Genomic DNA, 24,994 nt, shown 5'->3' with positions numbered 1-24,994 from the left:
GTTAAGAGGCAACGTGCAAACCTCACACACCACGTCATACACCCTCCAACAATGCATCACATTTCTCCCTGAATTTGTCCTTTCTTATTGCACCCTAACCTCTCCGGTATTAAATCTTCCACCCTATAACCTCTTTAAGCACCTCCCTCTAACCTCAATTTCCTTATGCTTTCATTATTTGGTAAAATTACTTTATGCTTACAAAAATAAATATTTATGCAATAAAACCAGAAGATCAAATAAATAAAACTCAAGTTAGTTTGCTCTGCAGAGCCGCATGGAAGTGAGGAAGACGGTCTTATGGAATCCCTCTCTGCCCTCCACATTCTTACGTGTATCTGCTTCCTGGTAAGTTGAGGTCGGAGGAACTGCAGCCCCATGCCCAGTCCCCTAAATGCCCTCGAGAGGCAAGAGTAGAGCCTAAGGGAGCAGGAGCTGGCAGAGTTGTCATATGCCAAGCAGCCAATCCCTCCTGAAATGAAGGCAGGTTCCCTTGGTCTCTCCTGAACAGAAGAGAATGTCCAAGAAATGAAATTTTTAAAAGCCTTTGAAGATAACAACTAACCCCAGCATTGGGATCCTCTGAGCGCCCAAGGGTGTGTGGGATGAGAAAAGAATTGAGTAGCAGCATTCAGAAACAGTCCTGGGTTACAACCTGATGAGGTCTCTCCCTTGCTTAGGGAGAGGTTGCTTTTTCATGGCAGGAGGGAGGTGGGAAGGAGGCACTGCTTAGACGTTGGTGTCCTTCGTGGGCTGGATGCTGTTCATCTCCACGATGGGACCTTTCTCACCTCGGTTACCCGCCGGCACCTGCCCTTCAAAGGCTCGTGTAATTTCCTCAAAAGTCCTGCCACGAGTCTCAGGGACTTTGAAGAAGGTGAAGACCCAGAAGATAACAAGGAAACCCGTGAAGATAATGAAAACGTAGGCTCCTAAATAGAACTAGGGAAAGGACACAAAACAAGGAGAGTCGGTGTCAAAATCTGGTCACTGATAAACTCCAGTTTCCCTCGCAATCGTTATTTCCAATGCGCCTGAAGCCATAACCCTTCCAGACATCATGAAGACAGTAAGGTTTCTTCAGAGACTTGTTTATGATTTCATTGGTAGCTTACTATATTTCTCTGCAATTTTTTGTCATTCCTTTTCCTAGTCATTGAAGTTAGCTGTTTCCAAATACCTACTGAGTTATTTAAGGCCTTCTGATTATGAGTTTTAAGATCTGGGTTTCTGAAAGACTCATGGGAACTGGGAATGCATTCTAGATGTCCACTGCTGGTTCCTTTACTTAACAAATCAGCTCTAGGCCATCTTATAATAGGACCTACCTCATCATTAACATCATAAAGCCATTAATGCTAAGCCAAATGATGGGTTTTAAATATTGGTTTGGAGTCCTAAGCCTTATTACTACCATTCTGTTTCTAGGCAGAACTATGTATTGGCTGGTTTCAAGATGGGCTGGGTGAGTTTTAAGTTACTTACTGCAGCTGAGGGGAAGAGCAGTCCGACCAAAAAGTTGGAGGTCCAGTTGGAACAACCAGCCACTGCCATGGCAGCCGGGCGGGGTCCCTGGCCAAAGAGTTCAGCCACAATAAACCAGGGAATGGGGCCTGGGCCAATTTCAAAGAAGGCCACGAACAGCAAGATGGCCCCAATACAGATAAAGCTCATCCAACCATAATTATCCTACGAGAAAGGAACAAAGGAAAGTTAGTATTACAGACAGCATGCCCCAGGCAGCATCCAGCTTCCCAGAGATGAGCACTGACTAATAATGAAAAGTTCCTTCCGTCCCGTGGTATAAAGGAGTTACTGGACCTAGAAGCCTTAGGTCCTTGTTTCTTTCTTCTTTTTTTGTTTTGGCCTCACCACATGGCATGCGGTATCTTAGTTCCCCCACCAGGGATTGAACCCGTGCCCCCTGCACTGAGACTGCAGGGTCTTAACCACTGGACCGCCAGGGAAGTCCTAGAAGCCTTGGGTCTTTGAAACCTAGCAGTGTGATCACAAATGTCATTCTGCACTGAGACCATCTTATCAGCTGTAAAAGGGGAATAATGACCTCAAGATTTCTTTAAGAATTAAATGAGATAATGTATTTTACAAACTATATGTTATATAGATATAGGGATTATAGCAATTTAATTATCTATCTCTGATAATCCACTTGTCTTAAAACTCTGGGCATGTTGCCTCTCCCAAATGTCATTTGTATGATCTCCAAACCTCAACTACCCACCCCCTCACCTTTCCGCACCCCGCCCTTCCTTCCCAAAGAAGACTCACCTTTAATAACAAAGAAATCGTCATGAGGACGGAACAAAAAGCCATCCCTCCGAGGCCTACCAGGTGTAGCGTCCTCCTCCCTGCCTTTTCTACCAGGAACACCTAAAAGAATAAAAAAGAAATATGTGCATTCCCTTTCATGAAAACAACTCTATGAGCTCTGGAACCTGCCTGACCAACAGCAGGCTACCTGCTATAGTTACACTTGCTCTCTTCCAGCGTCAAGTTAAAAGCACCCTACAGAATCCCCTCTGTACTTCCTCTTGCCCATCCATTCCCTATGTGTTTGAAGAGTGAAGACTGTCTTACCCATCATTCAATAAACTTTTTCCCCCAAAAGGAATTAAACGGAAAAAGGTTTAACTAAATGACGGAAGGGGGGTGTGGAAGGACACGCAACCCATCCTTGAACGTGTGTAGCAAGAATTCTTCTCCCACCTCAACAATGATCAAAACATCCGACTTACAGAAACCACAGTGAAGATGGTGTTAACCACGCCTGCACCAATAGTGGCGTAGATCGGCTCCTTGACACCTGCATCTTTGAAGATTCCTGTCGAGTAATAGAACACCTAACAGGGAACAAAAGATGCAACTGTGAAATACAACTGTGCATAGCAGTTACATGGAACCCTCTAAAAAAATCAACTCAGAAAAGTCCCAGAAGTTAAGGAGTGCTTCCCAGGGATTTTGTTCAATCACGGTATCTTTTCTGCAAACGAATGATCTTCTGTTATCTTATCTCTATTCTCTTCTTCAGTGGTCTTCAATTCTAGCTACTTATTTCCACTTTTTTTTCCTTCTAACTATGCTTCTTCTTACTGCTCCATTTAGCCTCTTCCTTAAGTTTACTTTAGTGACTTACATATAAAAGGTTTAAGTCCCTTTAAGTTTTTCAGTTACACTTTTCCAATAGACTTACTCCAACTCCCACCCCGACCAACAACGACAGGCATTGATGTCTCCACTCGATAGTGAAGAAACTGAAGAGTAACCTCAGCCTGATCGTGATTTAGAAGCAGAACTTGGGCTGGAATTCCGGGGACTAGGTCTTTGCAAGTGTTTTACAAACTAACACCAGCTATTATTTTAATTGAATAGACACTGTTAAATAAACTACAATTTAATGTATACTATTTTTATTATTTGCTCAACACTGTGCTAATACGTAGGGCTGCTGCAACTACCACAGCTAAAGAGACGTCAAAACACTGGTCTCAGACCTCAAGGTAACAAGGGAACAGGATCTAGATGGCTCAGTCCCTCAGGTTTGGTTTAGGGGTTTATGATTTCACCCAGAGTACCTGCCCTCGTAACAGCCAGTATTCATCAGACTTTTTGATGAACATATGCTTCGACAATGGGAGTGACCGTCTCCAGAAACAAGTCTTCAAATCCCTACAACCTAAGATAGAAACTATGTATATTTTCCAAAATAAGATTCAGGCTGAGCTCTTGGAATTAAAAAAAAAAAAATCGAAGAATATTTAATAATATAAAGCTTGTGAGGAAAGACGTTCGAACAGTTAAAACCAGAGATGAATAGCTATGCCAATTCTCTTCCTTATATAAAAGCTCATGTGTCAACAACCTGACACGTTATATACTCATCTCAAGCAAACTTCTTACAGTAAAATCTTGCTGCCTGGTGCCATGGAGCTAGGCCACATCATCTTACCCAAAGGCAGTTTACTCTGCTGGGTAAACACTATCCAGCCTCTTACCCCCTCTGCCTTTAAGGGAAATTAGAAAACATCCTTTGTTCAAAGGTAGGTTGGAAAACTGACTTTCTTTCACACACCATTTCCTGAAAGGGCGGGGACAGGGGCTGGGCGATGGGTAGGTCCTACCAGCAGAGCACTCATCTATCATTTGTAACTTTCCCAGGATGGTCTTTTTCTGATCCTGTTTTGCAGGGCTTCGACTCGGGGGAGGCAAGCAGGCGCCTGGGGTATAGAATTGAAGAAGGCGGTCCTTCTCAGGACACGTCTTGTATCTGGACACCTCACTCTAGTCCCAGCCTCGCTGTTCTGGAAAGTCTTGAGAGTATATTTGAATTACAGTGGTTTTTCAAATGTGGAAATTGGAGATTGAGATCCATCAAAACCACCTGAGGGGCTTTTTCAAGCTATCTTTCCTCCCAAGGTCTGATATGACAGCCTCTAAGTCCTCAGGAGATGCACTGCGATTTCAAACACAAGTATCCTTGTGGTGCGTTAGGGAGAAAAGGCTAAGGACAAACTTTGTATTTTGAGTTATCACGTGTTTTGCAAAACGCTTTGTCACAAAACGATTTGATCACACTGATCACATTACGATGGGAAACCCTCAGGGCGTGAACCAGTACTTAGAAGGGGGACAGGGGTGGGTGTTCTTCATATCCAAATATTTTATCTGCAGAAGGATAGGTGTAGGAATACCCTCTCTGCCCACAACCAAGACTCACGAGCAGAAGCTGATTTTTGCATAGAACGCAATGGCTACCTGCCCACTGCTAGCTCGCATTTTGCCTCACACTTAACTGTCATAGTCACTCTTCTAAGTTGTAAAAAATATAGAGTGATAAGCCCAGCTCACTCTGAGGTTGCCTGTGTGCCCACACACCTCCTAATTGCTCCCCAGGGCTTTACACTGATTTTAAATTGTACAGTCCTGGGAAAAAACCCAAGGTACATCAACTCTCAGATCTGCTTTGATTATATGGCTTACGTTATCACTGATAGCATCATGTAATAAGACAGATCAGAGTTAAAGAGGACTGAACATCTTTAAAATGAGTGGTCAAAGAAAGAGGATTAATAAAAATTGACAAATTGTGATACTCTATATATTAAAAAAAAAATCTGGAAGAGGACAAACGTTAACTATAAGTTCCAAGGCTAAGGGTGACAAACTTTTAGTTGATTCTCTCATCTTTCCACATGGAAAACATGTACTATAGATAATTTTAAGAAATAGGAATTCCCTGGCAGTCCAGTGGTTGGGGCTCCGTGCTTCCACTACAAGGGGCATGGGTTTGATCCCTGGTTGGGGAACTAAGATCCAACGAAAAAAATTTAAAAATAAACAAATAAAAATGAAAAAATTAAAAAAAAACGAAATGGAAACCTGGGTAAAGAGCATGTTTTGAGAGGCTGCTCTGTGGCAAGCATTGTGAGGGACCCCTGGATATAAAAGAAGGTGAGCAACCAATGCTATTCACCTCTGGTCAGGTGTTTTAAGTGGAATATTGTAGGACACGTTTGACAGACAAGTGGGCACTCACAGCGTTGATCCCCGAGAGCTGCTGAGAGAGCTGGAGCATGATGGAGATGAGGATGGGCTGTCGGTAGCTGGGGGCTCGGAAGAGCTCCACCACGGTGACTTTTTTTTCCTGTGCCATCCTTATACTCTCATCTTTCATCTCCTGGATGTCCTGAGCCACATCCTGGGTGCCCCACAATCGCTGGAGAACTGGTGAAAAGCGTGAAGAGGAAAGGTTAATGATAAGGCGCTGTCCCGAATTCTTTTTCCCCATGAGACGGATGGGAAGAAGCCGCCCAGATGAGCCCTGCATCTGGCGGCTCAATCAGCATCTGGCTTTAACTCGCCTTCTCACCCCATCCTTCAGGGGCTGCAAGTTTCTGACTTAAGCATAATCAGACAGGGAAAGGAGATGACGAAAACCAGATCCAATGTCCTCATCCTAAAACAAACCACAAGCCTAAGATTCCTACAGTGAAGGCGTGAAGGGTACTCACTCTCCTTAGCGCTCTCCTCTTCCTTTCTGTTAATGAGCAAGAATCTAGGACTTTCAGGGCAAAATGGAAGGGCAGCACATTGGAGAATGGCTGGGATGATGGTGAAGCCCAAGAGCAGCGGCCAGAGCTCTTTAGTCCCCAAGATGATTTTTAGACCAAAGATCTAGAAACCAGACAAAGACAATACTATAAATTCCATACTGTACAGGCTACAGGTTGATTTTAAAAGAATGTTCAGAAGATCATCTGTTCTTTCATCACGGGAAAAGATAGTCTCTTCTACTTTTTCTACCCTGCCTGCTTCCTGAGCCGTCTGTGAACTATGGTAATATTAATTAATGTCTGAAACATATATAGTTGAATGGGTGCCAGACGTTCTTTTTTTCAATTGAAGTAGAGTTGATTTACAATGTTGTGTTAATTACCGCGTACAGCACAGTGATTCGGTTATGCATATATATATATATATATTTAAAGAAATATAGATTCTTTCCCATTATGGTTTATCATAGGATATTGAATACAGTTCTCTGTGCAGACATTCTCTTGACTGTCTTCTCTATGTAAATTCATTTAATGAGTTGTGAAACTAACACTCAGTAAGTTCTAGAGTACCTGGGCCACCAGAATCCCAATAACGATGCCCAGCTGGTTGAGAGTGCCAAAGGCCCCCCGCAGGGCAGTGGGAGATATCTCTCCAATGTACATGGGCACGAATCCTGTGCAGAGTCCACAGAAGAGGCCAATAACCAGTCGGCCCAGGATCAGCATTTCAAATGACTCCGCTATTTTGCAGAACCCCATAAGGCAGCCACCAGCGATGGCCAACAGGTTGACCATAAGCATTGAATTGCGCCTGAAAGATTAAACAAAAACAAGTGAAGTTAGCAAAACAGACCTGATCCCCCCCTTCTTTCCTAATCATTCTACTCTTCTCCAGGCTCACATATCTTTTGGTCTAATTTTTCCACTTTCTAGTATCAGAACATATCTGGTTGGGATAATCAAGATCAATGGTTCTTACACCTCAGTATGCATAAAACTCACCTAAAGAACTTGTTTAAGATTCTCCCCTCTACGTCCTAGCTGTAGGCTAGGATTTTAGCACGCACTTTAAGGCCAGTTGTTCTCAAAGTGGTCCACAAACTAACAGCATCAGCTAGAAATTTGCTAGAAATTAAAATTATCCCACCCTACCCCAGAGTAATTATTAGGCCTGAATCTGGGTTGGAGCCCAGCAATCTGTGGGACTAGTTTTCCCTTGATGTGAATTTGAGCTTCTCTCATTCAAATGCATCTTCACCTCCCTGCTCTAAGCCTCAATTCTCGTCCTCAATGCCACCAGTATAGACCCCTTCCTTGCCCAGCTTCTGATCAAGACCTGCCAAACCGGGACTTCCCTGGTGGCGCAGTGGTTAAGAATCCGCCTGCCAATGCAGGGAACACAGGTTCAAGCCCTGGTCTGGGAGGATCCCACATGCCGCGGAGCAGCTAAGCCCGTGCACCACAACTACTGAAGCCCGCACGCCGCAGCCACTGAAGCCCACGCACCTAGAGCCTGAGCTCCGCAACAAGAGAAGCCACTGCAGTGAGAAGCGAGCGCACAGCAACGAAGAGTAGCCCTCGCTCACCGCAACTAGAGGAAGCCTGCGCGCAGCAACCAAAGCCCAACTCAGCCAAAAAAAAAAGAAAAAGAACAAAAGTATTAATACCTGCCAAACCGGTTGACAAAGAGTCCAACAGAAAAGGAGCCAACCATACCACCAACGGAGAAGATGGCCACAGACAAGGACCACAGGGACGTGAGTACCACCTCAGAGGGAGGGTTTTCGAACCTCTCTTGCAAAGTGTAATTGAGATAGTCCTTTATGATCTGCAAATTAAAATGGTTGGTGGGAGAAGAGACCGTTACAACTGGATGAGAAAAGAAACAAACATTGGGGATCTTCCCCTCCCTACGAGAACAGCATTACAGTTACTTTCTAGGTAGCGGATCAAGGGAATAAATAGATGGCAATGGATGAGACAGGTAACACACTGGAGTTAATGTTACCAGCTCTGAAAAGAATAATTTTTTATTTGTCCTGAAAATTCCAGTAGGTAGTAGTACTGATGTGCTCTTGTTCGGTGACTATCCCAGCCACCCTCCCGCCCTGAGACTTTGTAACTAACCCCTAAGAGATAATAAAGGAAGTGTGTCACCGTAGGGTGAGAGGAAGAATGGGTACAGTCCAGGGTACAGGGAGCCCCTGAGCCTTTTGCCTTGATCAATGATTCAAATACACCCCCACCAATATCATTCCCCCTCTAGGTCTTAGCCAAGCTACCTACCAAGTGTGTCTAAACTTGTTAATTCTGGAAACACTACCTAAAGGAATAATTATCCTATTCCAAACTCTAGCTGCCTGGCACTCACCACCTCAGGAGCATTGATGACTCCAGTGTTGTAGCCAAACTGGAAAGAGCCTATTGTAGCAATCGTGATGGCAAAGATCAGAGGGGCGGTGACCTGGGGCGGGGGGGGGGGGAGGAGAGAAGAAACAGTCAAAACTCTTGATGGATGATTGCCTCTTATTAAGAAGATGTATATATCAGAAGAACTCAGCCTGTGAGCGGTATGAAAACAACAAAAACTTAACGATTTAGGTAATGAATGAGGAACACGAAAGAACTGAAGAGCTTATCTGGAAATACATGGGTGAGCATGCAGAGTAAACTTGGGGAAAGTGGCAAGAGAATTTGGGAAAAGGGAGAAGTTAAGATAACTGGGTTAGTCGGTTTGGAAGCATTCAAAAAACAGCCCCAGGTAAGAGCAAGCATAGAACTGTGCTCAGGAATAGAAAAAATTGTGAGGGCACAGTAAAATGCCTTAGGATTGCTAAGAACAATTGACTCTGGAAACAGCTAGATCCAGCGTACGCTCACCCGTACCCCACATTCCACAGAAGCCCGAGTACTGGTGGTGTGTCGTCATCACCAGGCTGCTCTTAACTGCATCACGTAATCTACAGGATCAACCTACTGTATCCTTGGTCCCATCTGAAATTCTTCCCGTTCACTTAATAATGTACTGCTATCCCCCACCCACCCACCAGGGGGCGAGCACACGCTCACGCCCAACCCCAGATGGAGACATTTTGTGAGGGGCTGTGCAGTAATCAACCCAGTCATCACTCACCTTGCTGGGAATAAATTCCAGTGGGCGTGATCTTACTTTCCACCTCAAGGTAGCTCAATTTTTACGCCTGAGAAGCCCAACCCCTCCTCACCTTAAACTCCTTCCCTCTCAGGTCAGACAGTGGCAGGCCAGGAGTTTTCAGTTCCCCAAATTGACCTTGCCTCCCAGGCATCTAGTACCCCTGAAGCCCCGCCAGCGCACCGCTTTCTGTTTAATCCTCTCCTTTTAGTAAAAACCTCTTCTTTTTCTCTCATCATTTACTATTCTTGAGGGCCGTCCCACTTTTTCATCCCTTCTCTTCTTTTATTTTTAAGTAAGTTACCTTAGTGAATGAAAATACCTTTCTCCCCACAAATACTGCATCCATAACACAATAATACATTAAAATATTGTGCACTCACAACCAACCACAACAGGAAGGACAACTGGAATTCTCTCTCCTTAGTATCCAGGGAATCCCATAGGTCATAGAACAGATGGCTGGACACCGACCCAGGCCCCAAAACAAATCCCAGGTCCTTTCAAGGTCTAAGGCATCCAGAGAAATCCTCTTGCTGGTTCTCAGACCCACACTCGTAATCAACACAACCAAGCAGCCCCTGATCCCCTGAACACTCAACCGGTTTCATCCTCACATTCTCAGTAGCCTGTAATTGTATTAAAGAAAAAGAAAAAAAAAAAAAACGAGAAACAAACACAACTTCCCCATGTGACTTTCCCTACCACAGGAAGGTGAATCAAACAGGGATAAATCCTTTATAGGAAATGACATCCAAAGAGAACTGGTGGAACTGTGGCACTGCAGGCTGGGGAAGAAATGGAAAGGCTTTAAGATGGCTAGGAAGAGAGCACAGCCATCACCATTAAGGCTTGCCTTTCGGAGCGTACCCCAAACAAGCAAAAACCAGTAACTGTATCGTTCTTACCTTCGCTGTCCCCATGGCCCTAAATTAATTCCTTTCAATCTTCAATAAAGATCTAGAAGTGGGATTCCAGAGACCCCTCTTCCAGCCAACAAAACCTCCAAAATGTCCTTCTCAGCAGCAAGTTTTCAGGCGGGTCCTCGGTACCGCTCCAACGTCTCCTCACGCACCCTTAGGATGGGCACCTATTTATAAGCTCCGCAAAGGGCGGAGCCTGGGCGACAAGCCCCCCAGCCCCACCCCGCCCCCGCCCCCAGTGATCTCCGGACCTCCCGGAATTTTGTGACCTCAAGCTCTGCCCCCACCCTACACCACACCCCCCCATCTCTTTAAAACCACATCCTCCACCCTCCCTACTTCGTGGTGTTTTTTTTTTGTTTTTTTTTTTCCGAAGCTCGTCCTCCTTTCCTCTTCTAAGAGCAGCTACAGCCTCTTAGTTTCACAGACAAAAATGCTACCAGAAAAGCCTGGAGGGAGGGCAGATACACTTTATTTTTTGCTCTCGCAAGTGCTCAGAACTGAATCAATCCGTAAAGAATAAACGCTATCTATATAAGGAAAGTCGAGTCGGTGCTACTATATGAGAGTTAACGTTGTTTGACGGAGTGTAAACTGAAACTATTCCTAATCCTATGAATTTGTCAGCTGCTCTTTGATTGTAGGCTGTGTCTGCAATCTTGAAGGGGAGGGAAGGACAGTCTGAGAGAAGGAAAGCGAGTGAAGGAAGAATTGGAAGAATTTTTGGCTCTACTTGTCCTCTGATGAGCATACTCGCTCCTGGGAGAAAACCTGAGTGTCTAGGAGCCAAACCAACTCTCCTGGGCAGCAGAAAGGAGAGAATCAGCTGCCCATGGGACACAATCCAAACTCCTGAAAATACGGCATTCACCACCTCCCCACCCATTCTGAATTCTACCCATTCTGCAGTATTTTGCCTCTAGTCTCGGGTTTACAGTACCTAGAGAGAGGGAAATGATCAAATTCCGTTAAACAGGTATTTGCGGAGCACATACTACCCATCAGACGGATTCATCAGTATATAGGACACAAAAGTCCTGGCCCTCAAGGAATTTATGGTGCTTCCCTTCTTCCACTTAAAACATTAAAAAGGGACGAGGCCGACTGATTCTTACACAACTGGAGTTAATTAGCAATATCCTATTCCTTCTGGGCTGTGAATTTCTTGAAAGAAAAGGGTGAGATAAATATCTGATTTCTAAGCCATACAAGCAAAGCGAGCAAGATTGAGTAGGAAAGACAGGTAAGAAAACTGTGAGCACAGGAAGATGAAGGAAAATAAAAGGAGAGAGAAGTGCTCCTGTGTGAGAGTTCACGAAGGGGGACAAGTTCGTAGTAGGTAGAGTTGGGTGGCTTTGCTGGGGGGAAACATCAGTAGTCAAATTCCTAATGCCTGTTAATCTGTAGCCTAGCAGGCCCTGCAGGGGAAGAGCGGGTGGGGTGCGACAAGCCGGTAAAGAGGTAGAATTAGGTGAGAGGAGCCACTGAAAGAAAGTGCACCTTCCCTTGGGGTTTTGGTTGGGAGCCTGGAATTCAAACTGGTACTACTGGACCTGAAACAGACCACATCGTGTGGTCTTTCCTGAAATGAGGACTTTTTTTAAAAAACTGAAGTATAACTGGCTTACATTATCATATTAGTTTTAGGTGCACCACATACTGATGCGATATTTTTATACATTACAAAACGAAACCACTAAATGAGGATACTTTCTAAATCTCATTGTTAGCTGAGAGAACTGGCGGTGAGTGAAACGTGACAACCAAAAAAACCTTCCCTGAGGTCATTCCTCCCCTCCCCCACTCTCCCAATCTTCCAGGAAACCCTGAGCCTAGAGGCCCCTTTAGTTACCACAGCAACTGAACTTAGCAGCCAAAGGACAAAATATCCTGTATGGCAGTGCTGCCAATAAACATTCAATCTGAGTCATTTATGTAATATTAAGTTTTCTAAGTGGCCGCATCAAAATTTTTAAAAGGAAAACATAGGAAACAAGAATAATTAATTTTAATAATTATTTTATTTGACCTGATATAGCCAAAATAATACTATTTGAGTTTGATTAAATTACAATTGATTTATAAATATATTAAACGATAATTGATTAAATTATAATCAATTTAAAAATTATTAAGATAGTTTACTTTTTTCCTACTAAGTCTTTGAAATCCCGTGTGTATCTTACATCCTCACTTAGACTCTGTTTTCTACAGCTAAAGTAATGTGTCGTTCTAATCAAAACAACGAAGTTGTGTTTAACGGGAAGATATTTTAAATGAACTAAAATTAGCAATTCGGTTCCTCAGTCCCACCAGCCACATAAGTTCTCAGCAGCCCCAGGAGGCTGGAGGCCCGACCCTGAAGCCTCACAGCGACATGTGCCCACGCGAGTCTTTTCTCCATTCTTTGACTTTTATTTATTATTTGTCTCACAATGTCATTCTTCTTCTTCTTCTCTCTTTTTTTTTTTTTTTTTTTGTCCACACAGCTTGTGGGATCTTAGTTCTCTGACCAGGGATCGAACCCACACCTTTAGCAATGAAAGCGCAGAGTCCTAACCACTGGACTGCCAGGGAATTCCCTCACAATGTCATTCTTGGCTCTAAATCACTGTCTTTTATTTCTCCCTCTCCCTTGCCTTAGAATAATTACTCCTTAATGTTTTGCAAGAGTAAATGGCACCAGTGAAAGTAAAAAAGTAGGTCTTTTTGCCCTTCATTCACTCAGAGCAGATTCCAATGTAATTCCAGAACACAGTTATTTTTCCAATACTTATTGAAAGAACAGATGAAATAATTGTAAAGGCCTAGGATTATACCTGTCCCAAATAATTTGTGTAAAACCAGTGTAGTGAAACAATACTGAGGGTCAGGATTTAGATGTCTGAAATCTGTAGGTATTTTCTGCTTGGTAGAAAAATAGGGAGGTTGAAGGGGAGAGAGATCTGAAACCTGTTTTCTCTGGCTAAACTCAGCCTGAGAAAATTACCTTTAAGGAAGCTAAGCAGCTTAGAGGGAGAGAGAACACTTCTATCAATCAATGTATATTTTTAAATGGTAACAACTGGAATTCAGCTGGATCTCAGGAATCTAAAAGTATGCTGAATATATTGAGATGAATACTCCTTGAGCAAGTGGGACTTAATATAAGTTCCTGCTTCTCAGAAACCAGATCAGGAACCGGACTTGTCCCCAGGGTGACAGGGACCTCCAAGTTAGACAACCCTCACTGTGGGCCACAGATGACAGTTGCTCAATACGACTGTTTGCTGATGTGTTGGGGGGATTGGCTGGGGGACTGGGGTCTTGGGTGCACTTTGGAAGCAGGCACCACGAGATTCCAAGCTCCACCCAGGCTGGAGCCACAGCTCTGGTGACCAGTCCCTACGGAGAATGCCAGCAGAGGAAAGGTGGTCGATAAATTTCAAAATGGAATAGGTTGGGGAGGAATGTTATGAACTCCCCACCTAACAGTTTAATGGAGGTCTGCTTAGAAGAATGGGAATGAATGAATCAGGACCTGAAATCTGTTAGATCCAAAGGCAGGTAATCTGCCACGGTGGATCTCAATCTCCTTCTCAGGTTGCCCTGTGAGAGGATGTTTGGTAACATGATAACCAAGCAGGAAAACAAACAGATCCAAAATCCTAAAACCAGGGAACAAAGGGCTGTAAACACACTTACCTTGTCAAAGTAAAGACAGGGAAAACTACCTCTTCAACAGGACAATGCAAGGCACAGAAAAAGCTAGTGACTGCTTTAAAGACATCCAAAGCCAATCCTACTCTTCGCTCGCGTTTGTAATATTCCTCATAAAGAACAACTGTTGCATAGAATGTTATTTGTTAATTTTCTTTTATTAGGTTGCGTGTAGATGGAGTTTATTTTGAATCTGAAAAAACCTTAGAAAATAAACTCTCAGGGTGAAGAAAGAAAAAATTTGAGAAATGTTGATTTTCCTGTCTGAACTGGGTTGCAACTATTCATTATTCCAACCGATCCTGAAGGACCTAATCCCAGCTCCCAGATCCTTATTACTTTCTTCCCTCCTCCAATATTCAAAACTTAATCCATCACACACCAGTGCTAGATGAATTACCTTAAATCAAAAATTTAATTACATCATCTCCTAATCAAGTAACTTGAACAAGTTATCGAAAAAGTCTAGATCCGTTCTGTCCAGTAGAAATATGAGTCACATGTGAAATTAAAAATTTTCCAGTAGCTACATTAAAAAAATGAAAAAAAAAAGAGTTGTCACTTTTAATATTATATTTTATTGAACTTAATATACCCCAAATATTCTCATTTCAGCACATATTTAATATAAAAATTATCAGTAAGATATTTTATTCTCTTTTTTTTTTGGTATTAGATCTTCAAAATCCAATCTTCATTTTACACTTACAGCACATCTTAATTGAGACTAAATTTTCAAGGATCAAGGAGAAATGTAGTCCTATTAATTAGGCTGTGTTTAACAAAAACATTTTACACAACTTAAAACTTTGTTTTACACTGCTTCAATTTTTTTTTAATTGAAATATAGTTGATTTACAATATTATGTTAGTTTCAGGTGTACAACATAGTGATTCAATATTTTTATAGCTTATACTCCATTTAAAGTTATTACAAAATATTGGCTATGTTCCCTGTGCTGTACAATACATCCTTGTCGCTTATTTATTTTATACACAGTAGTTTGTGCCTCTCAATCCCCAACCCTTGTTTTGCCCCTCCTTCCCTCTCCCCACTGGTAACCACTAGTTGATCTCAATATCTGTGTGTCTGTTTCTGTTTTACTATATTCATTTCTTTGTTTTATTTCGTAGATTCCACATATAAATGATAACATACAGTATTTGTCTTTGTCTACACTGCTTCAATTTTTAAATACAAACTTTTTTTCTTTAATGTTTCTTTTTTTATCAAGGTATAATTGATATACAACATTATATTGGTTTCAGGTGTGCAACATGAGTCACTATTTGTAAACACTGTGAAGTGATTACCTTAATAAGTCTAGTTAACATCTGTCATCATACACAATTACAGAATTTTTTTCTCTTGTGATGAGAATTTTAAAAATTTTAAAGTTAGCAACTTTCAAGTATGCAATACAGTATTATTAACTATAGTCGTCAATGCTGTACGTCACTATAACTTATTTATTTTATAACTGGGAGTTTGTGCCTTTTGACTCCCTTCTATTTTGCCTCCCCCAGCCCTTTGCCTGTGGCAACCACAAATAAACTGTTCTCTGTACCTATGAGTTTTTTTTTTAGATTTTACATATAAGTGAGATCATATAGTATTTGTCTTTCTCTGCCTGACTTACTTCACTTAGCATGATCCCCTCTAGGTCCATTCATGTTGCTGTAAATGGCAAGATTTCATCCTTTTTTATGGCTGAGTAATATTCCATGGACACTTAGGTTGTTTCCCTATCTTGGCTATTGTAGATACTGCTGCAATGAACGTGGGGGAGCATGTATCTTTTCCAGTTAGTGTGTTCATTTTCTTTGGATAAATACTCAGAAGTAGAACCACTGGATCATATGGTAGTTCTATTTTTAATTTTTTTTTTAAGAATTTGGGGATTAAAAAAATATATATTTATTTGGCTGCGCCAGGTCTTAATTGCAGCATGTGGGATCTTCCTTGCAGCAGGCGGGCTCTTTCAGTTGTGAAATGTGGGATCTAGTTCCCCCACCAGGGATCGAACCTGGGCCCCCTGCATTGGGAGCGTGGAGTCTGTAGTCTTAACCACTGGACCACCAGGGAAGTCCCTATTTTTAATTTTTTGATGAACCTTCATACCATTTTCCATAGTGGCTGCACCAATTTACATTCCTACCAACAGTGTAGGAGAGTTTCCTTTTCTCCAGATCCTCACTAACACTAATTATTTCTTCTCTTTTTGATGACAGCCACTCTAACAGATGTGAGGGGATATCTCACTGTGGTTTTGAATTGCATTCCCTTAATCATCACTTAATGATTAGTGATGTTGAGCAACTCTTCATGTCGTTTTTTGCCATCTGTTTGCCTTCTTTACAAAAATATCTATTCAGATCCTCTGTCTGCTTTTTAATTGGAAGGATTTTTTTTCTTTTGCTATTAAGTTGTATGAGTTCTACATTTTTTTTTTTTTTTTTTTTTTTTTTTTTGCGGTACGCGGGCCTCTCACTGTTGTGGCCTCTCCCGTTGCGGAGGATAGGCTCCAGACGCGCAGGCTCAGTGGCCATGGCTCACGGGCCCAGCCGCTCCGCGGTATGTGGGATCTTCCCGGACCGGGACACGAACCCGTGTCCCCTGCATCGGCAGGCGGACTCTCAACCACTGCGCCACCAGGGAAGCCCCTACATATGTTTTGAATATTAACCCCTTATCAGATACATGATTTGCAAATATTTTCTCCCATTCAGTAGGTTGCCTTTTCATTTGTTGATGGTTTCCTTTGCTGTGCAGAAACTTTTTAGTTTGATGTAGTCTAAATACAAACTTAAATGAATTAAAATGGGACAAAATTAACAATTTTCCTCAGCTGCACTCACCACATTTCAAGTGCTCAGTACCCAACCTATCATTCCAGTATTGTCTGGAACATAGACTGTACACCCAAGAAGTATATGTCCTTTTACCTAAGCCCAACGGAACTATTTGTCAGTTTTCAAACAGTTTCAACATTTCCTGCCTCACAATTTTTACTTTGCTATTGCCTCTGACTTAAAAATCCTTTTCACCCCTGCTTGTAAAAATCGTTTTCATCCTTCAAGGGTCAATTAAAATGCGAGATCCTCACAGCCAAAGGAAAGACATTTGAAGATTATGCATGTTATGGTACTCCATTCTATCTTGAATTTTAGATATCTAGGTTGGAACTCCATGGGAGCATGATCTGGTTTGGGTTTTCTGGTCTGGTCCAGAATAGAATAGGGTTCCAATACATGTTAGTTGGATCAATGAATGGTTGTATGTTGATTTTAATTTTTTTTTAAAGAAGATTAATTAATTAATTTTGCAGCATGCGGGATCTTTGTTGCGGCATGAGGGATCTTTTAGCTGTGGGTGTGGACTTCTTCCCCGACCAGGGATCGAACCCGGGCCCCCTGCACTGGGAGTGCGGAGTCTCACCCACTGGACCACCAGGGAAGTCCCGTTGTATGCTGAAGTTGTAGAAATATGTGGAAATTGCCAGGTGATGGAAAAACTGATGAAGTCCTTTCAGAGAGATGTTGGATCGAGGCAATGGAACAACAGTAAGAACAGGTTCAAATTTAACTGAAGCATTGCTTCCTCTAGAACCTTTCCTGATTCCTCAGTCTGCTCCTGCATATTTTAATTGTCCTCCTTGTCTGTCTCCCTCATTCACATTTCCCTTAAGAGTAGGGATTTTGGACTTCCCTGGTGGTGCAGTGGTTAAGAATCCGCTTGCCAATGCAAGGGACACAGGTTCGAGCCCTGGTGTGGGAAGATCCCACACGCCACGGAGCAACTAAACCTGTGAGCCACAACTACTGAGCCCGCACACCACAATGAAGAGTAGCCCCCACGTGCCGCAACTAGAGAAAGTCCGCGCGTAGCAACGAAGACCCAATGCAGCCAAAAATAAATAAATTAAAAAATTAAAAATAAATAAATAAAGTAGGACTCCTGTTTAAAAAAAAAAAGAGTAGGGATTTTTTTTCTTTTCTCCAGTCTCGGCTCCACATAAGGCTGGACATGTGAATAAACAACTGAATGAATGAATGAACAAATTAAAACTTATCAATATGAGTTCCTATTTGCTTGAGGAAGAGCATAGTCATGTTTCCTGACCACACAAACAGGACAAGGCGGGCAGTGAAAGTAAACTCAGTGAGTACATGAACCCATAACCAATTATGTGGGGTTCTTTACACACCTGAGAGCGATCATTGAATATATAATATAGCACTACTGCAAGACTAAACCACAGACTATTGTGCTCATAACTGACCTGCTAAAATCATTCCACATGGTATGATGAAAATCAGTCCACATGGGACAAAATATTGACATCAGGATTGCTCTGGAAAATCTGGGGAATCTGGTCATTATGTTGATTTTAGAGTTCTCACCAAGAGTCTGTAATTTTTTTAAAAATAAATATATGTATTCTTTAATTTTTGGCTGTGTTGGGTCTTTGTTGCTGTGCACGGGCTTTCTCTGGTTATGGCGAGCGGGGGCTACTCTTCGTTGTAGTGTGCGGGCTTCTCATTGCAGTAGCTTCTGTTGTTGTGGAGTACGGGCTCTAGGCACGCAGGCTTCAGTAGTTGTGGCTCGTGGGCTCTAGAGCGCAGGCTCAGTAGCTGTGGCACACCGGCTTAGTTGCTCTGAGGCATGTGGGATCTTCCCGGACCAGAGCTCGAACCCGTGTCCCCTGCATTGGCAGGCGGATCCTTAACCACTGCGCCACGAGGGAAGCCTCTGTAATTTTTTAAACTTTTAAAGTTTGTAAGCACTTAGCACATAAAAAGATTTGATGTTTGTTGTATTGATTACAGAGCACAGATAGACACAATACTCTTCTTTTTTTTTTTAAATAATAAGTTTCAATAGGACTTTAAACCTGCCATCCATAGGCCCTTTCATTTTATCGTAGCCACTTTTGTCACTCAGATGCATTAAAACATTGTCTATAGTTTTAACAGCTGATGTCTTAATGTTGACCAAAATTCTTTTTGAATTTCATTTAAAGAAATTTTTGTTGGGACTTCCCTGGTGGTGCAGTGGTTAAGAATCTGCCTGCTAATGCAGGGGACACGGGTTTCGAGCCTTGGTCCGAGAAGATCCCACATGCCACGGAACAACTAAGCCCATGTACCATAACTACTGAGACTGTGCTCTAGAGCCTGCAAGCCACAGCTACTGAGCCCTCGTGCCACAACTACTGAAGCCCGCGTGCCTAGAGCCCGTGCTCCACAACAAGGGAAGCCACCACAATGAGAAGCCCGCGCACTGCAACGAAGAGTAGCCCCTGTTCACCGCAACTAGAGAAAGCCGGCACGCAGCAACAAAGACCCAATGCGGCCAAAAATAAATAAATAAATAAATAAATTTAAAAAAAAGGAAATTTTTGTTTTTGCCTAGTATCACTAGTCTCCAATGCCAGGATCCGTTGTGGGCTGTGACTCACAAGGAGGGTAGCACTGGTTGCACAGCAGCCGGCTCCTGAGAGCCAGTTGTGCACACTGCTTCCCAGCTCTGTGTTCAGTGAAATCACGCAGGTAGCTAGACATCTATCACAGTGTGGGTATTTACACCATGGAAATTGGCAAATGCTACAAATCAGATTTTTTTTCTTTTTCCTTCTTTCTTTCTTTTTTTTTTAAGCCCAGAATCCTAACCACTAGGCCACTAGGGAACTACCTTTTTTTTTCTTTCCTTCTTTCCATTTTTTTTTTTTTTTTCAGTATGCAGGCCTCTCACTGTTGTGGCCTCTCCCGTTGTGGAGCACAGGCTCTGGACGCGCAGGCTCAGCGGCCTAGCCGCTCTGCGGCATGTGGGATCTTCCCGGACCAGGGCACGAACCCGTGTCCCCTGCATCGGCAGGTGGACTCTCAACCACTGCGCCACCAGGAAAGCCCCCATTTTTTTTTTTTTTTTTTTTTTTAGAAGCACTGATTTAACAGTGACTCCACTGAAAGTAAATAAGGCTTCTTAGAGAAATAGCTGATTCCATACCTGGGGCTAAGAGATAGATAAGGCTGGAACATCTTACTGTGTCAGGAAGCATAGAAGTTTTCAAAGATCAATGTAGCCATGTCAGAAGGACACAGGAGCCAATTTAAAAGGGACTCCTACTGGCCAAAGTTACGATAATTTTGGCATCAAAAAGAGAATACTGCCTGAGGTTAACATATTGTAAAGCTAAAAAATTCATAATGATACCAAAAGAAAAAAAAAGGTAACATCAAGTAGTCTGAAACGAAAGTGAATAGAACGTATTTCCGCTAAATCTTATTATTCAATCATATTTTTTTAAATAAAGAAATAAATTTATTTATTTTTGGCTGCATTCCTTCTTTGTTGCTGTGCGGGCTTTCTCTAGCTGCGGCGAGCAGGGGCTACTCTTCATTGCGGTGAGTGGGCTTCTCATTGCGGTGGCTTCTTTTGTTGTGGAGCACGGACTCTAGAGCGCAGGCTCAGTAGTTGAAGCCCGGCACTGTCGTTTCTTGACTGCTCCTCTCTTGTCTCTGCATCTCTTCCCTTCCCTGATTAACAAGTGTTTGAACCTGATCTCTAGTACTCAGGGAAAGTCAAGAAACGGGGGACACAGAAAGGCTTTCATGCTCAGGGGCCCCATAGGGTCCTGCTCAGTTTCAGTCCCACAGATTAAAGGCTCAGTCTCACAAGATTGTCCCCACGTCAGCTGCCAATTGAAAGTCTGAGTTGTTACTTGTGCTTCCGAATGACTGGCTGTAAATTGGAGGTTCCTGTCACCCGTTTCCTGGGTTCAATCAATGTGCCATACTGGCTCACAGAATTCACAGAATGTTTACTTACATTTACCAGTTAATTACACAGGATATTATAAAGTATTCAGATGAAGAGTGTCACCTACAAATTGGCACTTGCCATCTACCTCTACAAGGATCAAATTATGAGCCGCTGCAGGTGCTGACCTTTAACAGCCCCCTGAAAGGAGTTCAGGGTGGAGAGCAGAAATGAGGCACTCTGTGCTCTGGGAAGAAAACTGGCAGAACAGGTCTTCAGATAGTTAGATATTTTCAGGAGCCGATTTTATGAGCCCAATTCTTGCATCTCCTCATACCTAGAAAAGCACTAAAATCCTTCATGGTGACGTCTGCCCCTCGTGACTAGCAGAAACATTCTGCCAAAAAATACGTGCTGGATTGCATGTACTTACCCTTCACCAAAATCACATATATACTGACCTTCCCCCTCACCTCTTTGGAGCAGTTTCTCAGAGCTATCTGAAATGCTGTCTCCCGGGCTATAGTCCTCATTTTGCCCCAAATCAAACTTAACTCACAACTCTCACCTTGTGCATTTTTTTTTCTGTCAACAAGAGGTACATAGATAGGGCAAGGTCTGGAAAGATCCTAAGAGCAGAAACCTCTGTCTGCGTGGAACTGGGATGCACCACACTCTCCAAATATGGAAATGATCATCAACCTGGAAACTCATCAAATCTCTTTGTTCCAGAGCTTTGTTTTGCTTTTTTTTTTTTTTTTTTTTTGGCTGCGTTGGGTCTTCGTTGCTGCACACGGGCTTTCTCTAGTTGCGGCGAGTGGGGTCTGCTCTTTGTTGTGGTGCACGGGCTTCTCATTGCAGTGGCTTCTCTTGTTGCAGAGCACGGGCTCTAGGTGCACGGGCTTCAGTAGTTGCAGCTTGTGGGCTCTAGAGCGCAGACTCAGTAGTTGCAGCATGCAGGCTCATTAGTTGTGGCTCACGGGCTTAGTTGCTCTGCGGCATGCGGGATCTTCCCAGACCAGGGCTTGAACCCGTGTCCCCTGCATTAGCAGGCAGGTTCTCAACCACTGCGCCACCGGGGAAGTCCCTGTTCCAGAGTTTTTGTACAGTTTAACCTGTAGCTCCTCCTTGCCCCAACCTAGAGGTCAGTGGGTAGTGCTAAAAGTGTTAACCCTCTAATCGTTTGGTCTCTCTGGTGACCAGCCCCATCTTTAGGCTATCCGGGGGCCGCACCCTGAATCACTTCACTGGCATAAATTTAGGTGTGTCCCAACGGGCTCCTTATGAATCACAGACATTCCTACCAGTCAGGAAATTCCAAGGGTTTTAGGAGATTTTATGCCAGCCATGGAGACAAAGACCAAGTATATTTCTTATTAAATCACCCAGCCTTAGAAAACAAATACAAATGGTTATTTAAAAATTTATAAGTAGTTAGGTATAGTTGAAACATAAAGGTATATGTGGGAGAAGAGCAGAAAAAAGACTGACTCTTAGGCAAGGGAATATATGTGGTTTCTAAGAGCAAAGACTTCGGAGCCAGAGTGCCTAGGTATAAATCTGGTCGATATCACTTACCAGCTATGTGTGTCAGCCTAGGCAAGTTATTTTCTCATTTAATAAAATGGATTCTTTGTGTCTATCAGACTCATTAGTAGTTAATGCGTGTTAACTGGTATGGTGGTCGTTTTCCTTAAGTGGCTCAGTTTAACATAGTGTTTAATAAATGTGTATTAAATAAATTATATAGTATAGATGAAAAGAATCTGAAATCTTTCTAAAAATTAGTAATGTTAAAACTTCAATTCTGACAGTCAGAGGTCCCTTTTTATTTTATAGTAGCCGTAACTTCAAGACCTTGAACTTTTTGAGATTCTAAGAAATATAACTTTAAAGACTCCTGGCCCTGATAGAATTTTTCATATTCTCAGGGATGTACACTTTCTAAGAATACTTAAAATTACATCCACTTAAATTTAGGGTATTACCTTTGCCTTTGACTTGAGGCTATATTTCGAAAATCATTCTACCAACATCCTCCTTGAGTCAGAAAATGCCTTCTAACTGGTACATTTACGTTTAGTTGTTTTTGTATTGTTCATGAATAAAATATATGAGTAAATATGATTGAATAGGGACTTCCCTCGTGGCTTAGTGTTTAAGAATCCACCTGCCAATGCAGGGGACACGGGTTCGAGTCCTGGTCTGGGAAGATCCCACATGCCGCAGAGCAACTAAGCCGGTGTGCCACAACTACTGAGCCTGCGCTCTAGAGCCCATGAGCCACAACTACTGAGCGTGCGTGCTGCAACTACTGAAGTCCGCGCATCGCAACGTAGGGTAGACCCCACTCGCCGCAACTAGCGAAAGCCCGTGCGCAGCAACGAAGACCCAATGCAGCCAAAAAAATAAATCAATACAATAAATAAATTAAAAAAAAATAAAGAAACAAAAGTGTTGCCTTCACTCTAAGTGAAGTAGGAACAGAGGAGAACTTTCTTAACTTGATAAAGAACATCTACAAAAAAACAAATCAAAACAAAAAAAACACGTAGCTAACAACATACTTAAATGGTTGAGAAACTCAAAGCTTTCCCACTAAGATCAGGAACAAGGTAAGGTGGTCTCCCCTCACAACTACTATTCAACATTGTTCTAGAAGTACTAGCTAATGTAATAAGACAAGAAAAGGAAATAAAAGGTATATAGATTGAGAAGGATGAAATAAAACTGCCTTTGCTTGAACGTGACATGATCGTCCATGCAGAAAATCCAAAAGAATTCACAAAAAAATTTCTATAACTAATAGACAATTATTGCAAAGTTGCAAGATACAAGGTTAATATACAAAAGCCAATCACATTCTTATATACGAGAAATAAAAAAGTGGAATTTGAAATTTAAAAAGCAATACCATTTATATTAGCATCCAAAAAAGTAAATAACTAGATAAAAATCTAACAAAATATGTACCAGACCTATATGAGGAAAACTACAAAACTCTGATGAATGAAATCATAGAAGTAAATAAATGGAGAGGTAGTATACGTTCATGGATAGGAAGAATCAATATTACCAAGATGTCTGTTCTTATCAACTTGATCTATAGATTCAGTGCAATCCCAATCAATATCTCAGTAAGTTAATTTTTGGATATTGAAAAAGTGATTCTAAAGTTTATATGGGGCTTCCCTGGTGGTGCAGTGGTTAAGAATCCACCTGCCAAACGCACAGGCGACACGGGTTTGAGCCCTGGTCCGGGAAGATTCCACGTGCCATGGAGCAACTAAGCCCGTGCACCACAACTACTGAGCCTGCATGCCACACCTACTGAAGCCTGCGCACCTAGAGCCCATGCTCCACAACGAGAAGCCACTGCAATGTGAAGCCCACACACTGCAGCAAAGAGTAGCCCCCACTCGCAACTAGAGAAAGCCCGTGTGCAGCAAAAAAGACACAATGCAGCCAAAAATAAATTAAAAGAAAAAAAATCCTAAAGTTTATATGAAGAGGCAAAAGACCCAGAATAGACAACACAATACTGAAAATGAAGAAAAAAGTTGGAGGACTGACACTACCTACCCAAATTCAAGACTTACTGTAAAGCTTCAACAATCAAGACATTGTGGTACTGGTGAAGGAATAGACAAATAGATCAATGGAACAGAACAGAGAGCCCAGAAATAGAACCACATGAATATATATAGTCAAATGATTTTTGACAAAGAAACAAAGGCAACAAAATGGAGCAGAGACAGTCTCCTCAACAAATGGTGCTAAAAAAAAAAAAAAAAAACAAATGGTGCTAGAACAGCAGGACATACACACACACACAAATTAATCTAGACACAGACCTTACACCTTTCACAAAAAAAAATTAACTCAAAATGGATCATAGGTCTAAATATAAAATGGAAAACTATAAAACTCTTAGAAGATAACAGAGAAGAAAACCCAGATGACCTTGGATATAGAGATACCTTTTTAGGTACAGAACCAAAGGCACAATCCATGAAAGCAATAATTGATAAGTTGGGCTTTATTAAATTAAAATTTTCTGCTTTCCAAAAACACTGTCAAGAGAATGAGAAGATAAGCCACAGACTGAGAGGAAATATTTGCAAAAGACACATCTGATAAAGGACCATTGTCCAAAATATACAAAGAACTCTTAAAACTCAACAAGAACACAACTAAATGTTCTTTAATCATAAAAAAACCCTCAACAATAATAAAACAAACAACCTGATTAAAAACTATGCCAGGGCTTCCCCGGTGGCACAGTGGTTAAGAATCCACTTGCCAATGCAGGGGACACGGGTTCGAGCCCTGGTCCAGGAAGATCCCACATGCCGTGGAGCAACTAAGCCCGTGCGCCACAACT

The 24,994-nt window shown here is 42.3% G+C and overlaps 1 protein-coding gene across 2 annotated transcripts; it reads right to left on the bottom strand.

Moving 5' to 3' along the window:
• Positions 1-432: 432 nt before the first annotated feature.
• Positions 433-10,284, bottom strand: LOC114886079 (solute carrier family 2, facilitated glucose transporter member 3). 2 transcript variants are annotated; one of them, XM_029206603.1, is made up of 10 exons: positions 10,134-10,284; positions 8,446-8,538; positions 7,742-7,902; positions 6,645-6,885; positions 6,030-6,192; positions 5,555-5,742; positions 2,757-2,861; positions 2,290-2,391; positions 1,486-1,689; positions 433-942 (listed from the first exon to the last, which is right to left on the bottom strand). In XM_029206603.1, exons 1-10 carry the CDS (start codon positions 10,146-10,148, stop codon positions 730-732), a joined length of 1,485 nt encoding a protein of 494 aa, XP_029062436.1. In that variant the 5' UTR covers positions 10,149-10,284; the 3' UTR covers positions 433-729. The 2 variants fall into 2 exon arrangements, with proteins under 2 accessions (XP_029062436.1, XP_029062437.1); XM_029206604.1 differs by lacking the exons at positions 7,742-7,902; positions 8,446-8,538 and having other exon boundaries at positions 730-942.
• Positions 10,285-24,994: the final 14,710 nt, after the last annotated feature.

This window comes from Monodon monoceros, unplaced genomic scaffold (genome assembly GCF_005190385.1).
Source record: "Monodon monoceros isolate NGI ecotype Baffin Bay Population unplaced genomic scaffold, NGI_Narwhal_1 Super_Scaffold_6, whole genome shotgun sequence".
In the NCBI taxonomy this organism is placed as follows: Eukaryota; Metazoa; Chordata; class Mammalia; order Artiodactyla; family Monodontidae; genus Monodon; species Monodon monoceros.
The sequence above is the reverse complement of the archived record's forward strand: the minus strand, read 5'-3'. Positions and strand labels throughout refer to the sequence as shown.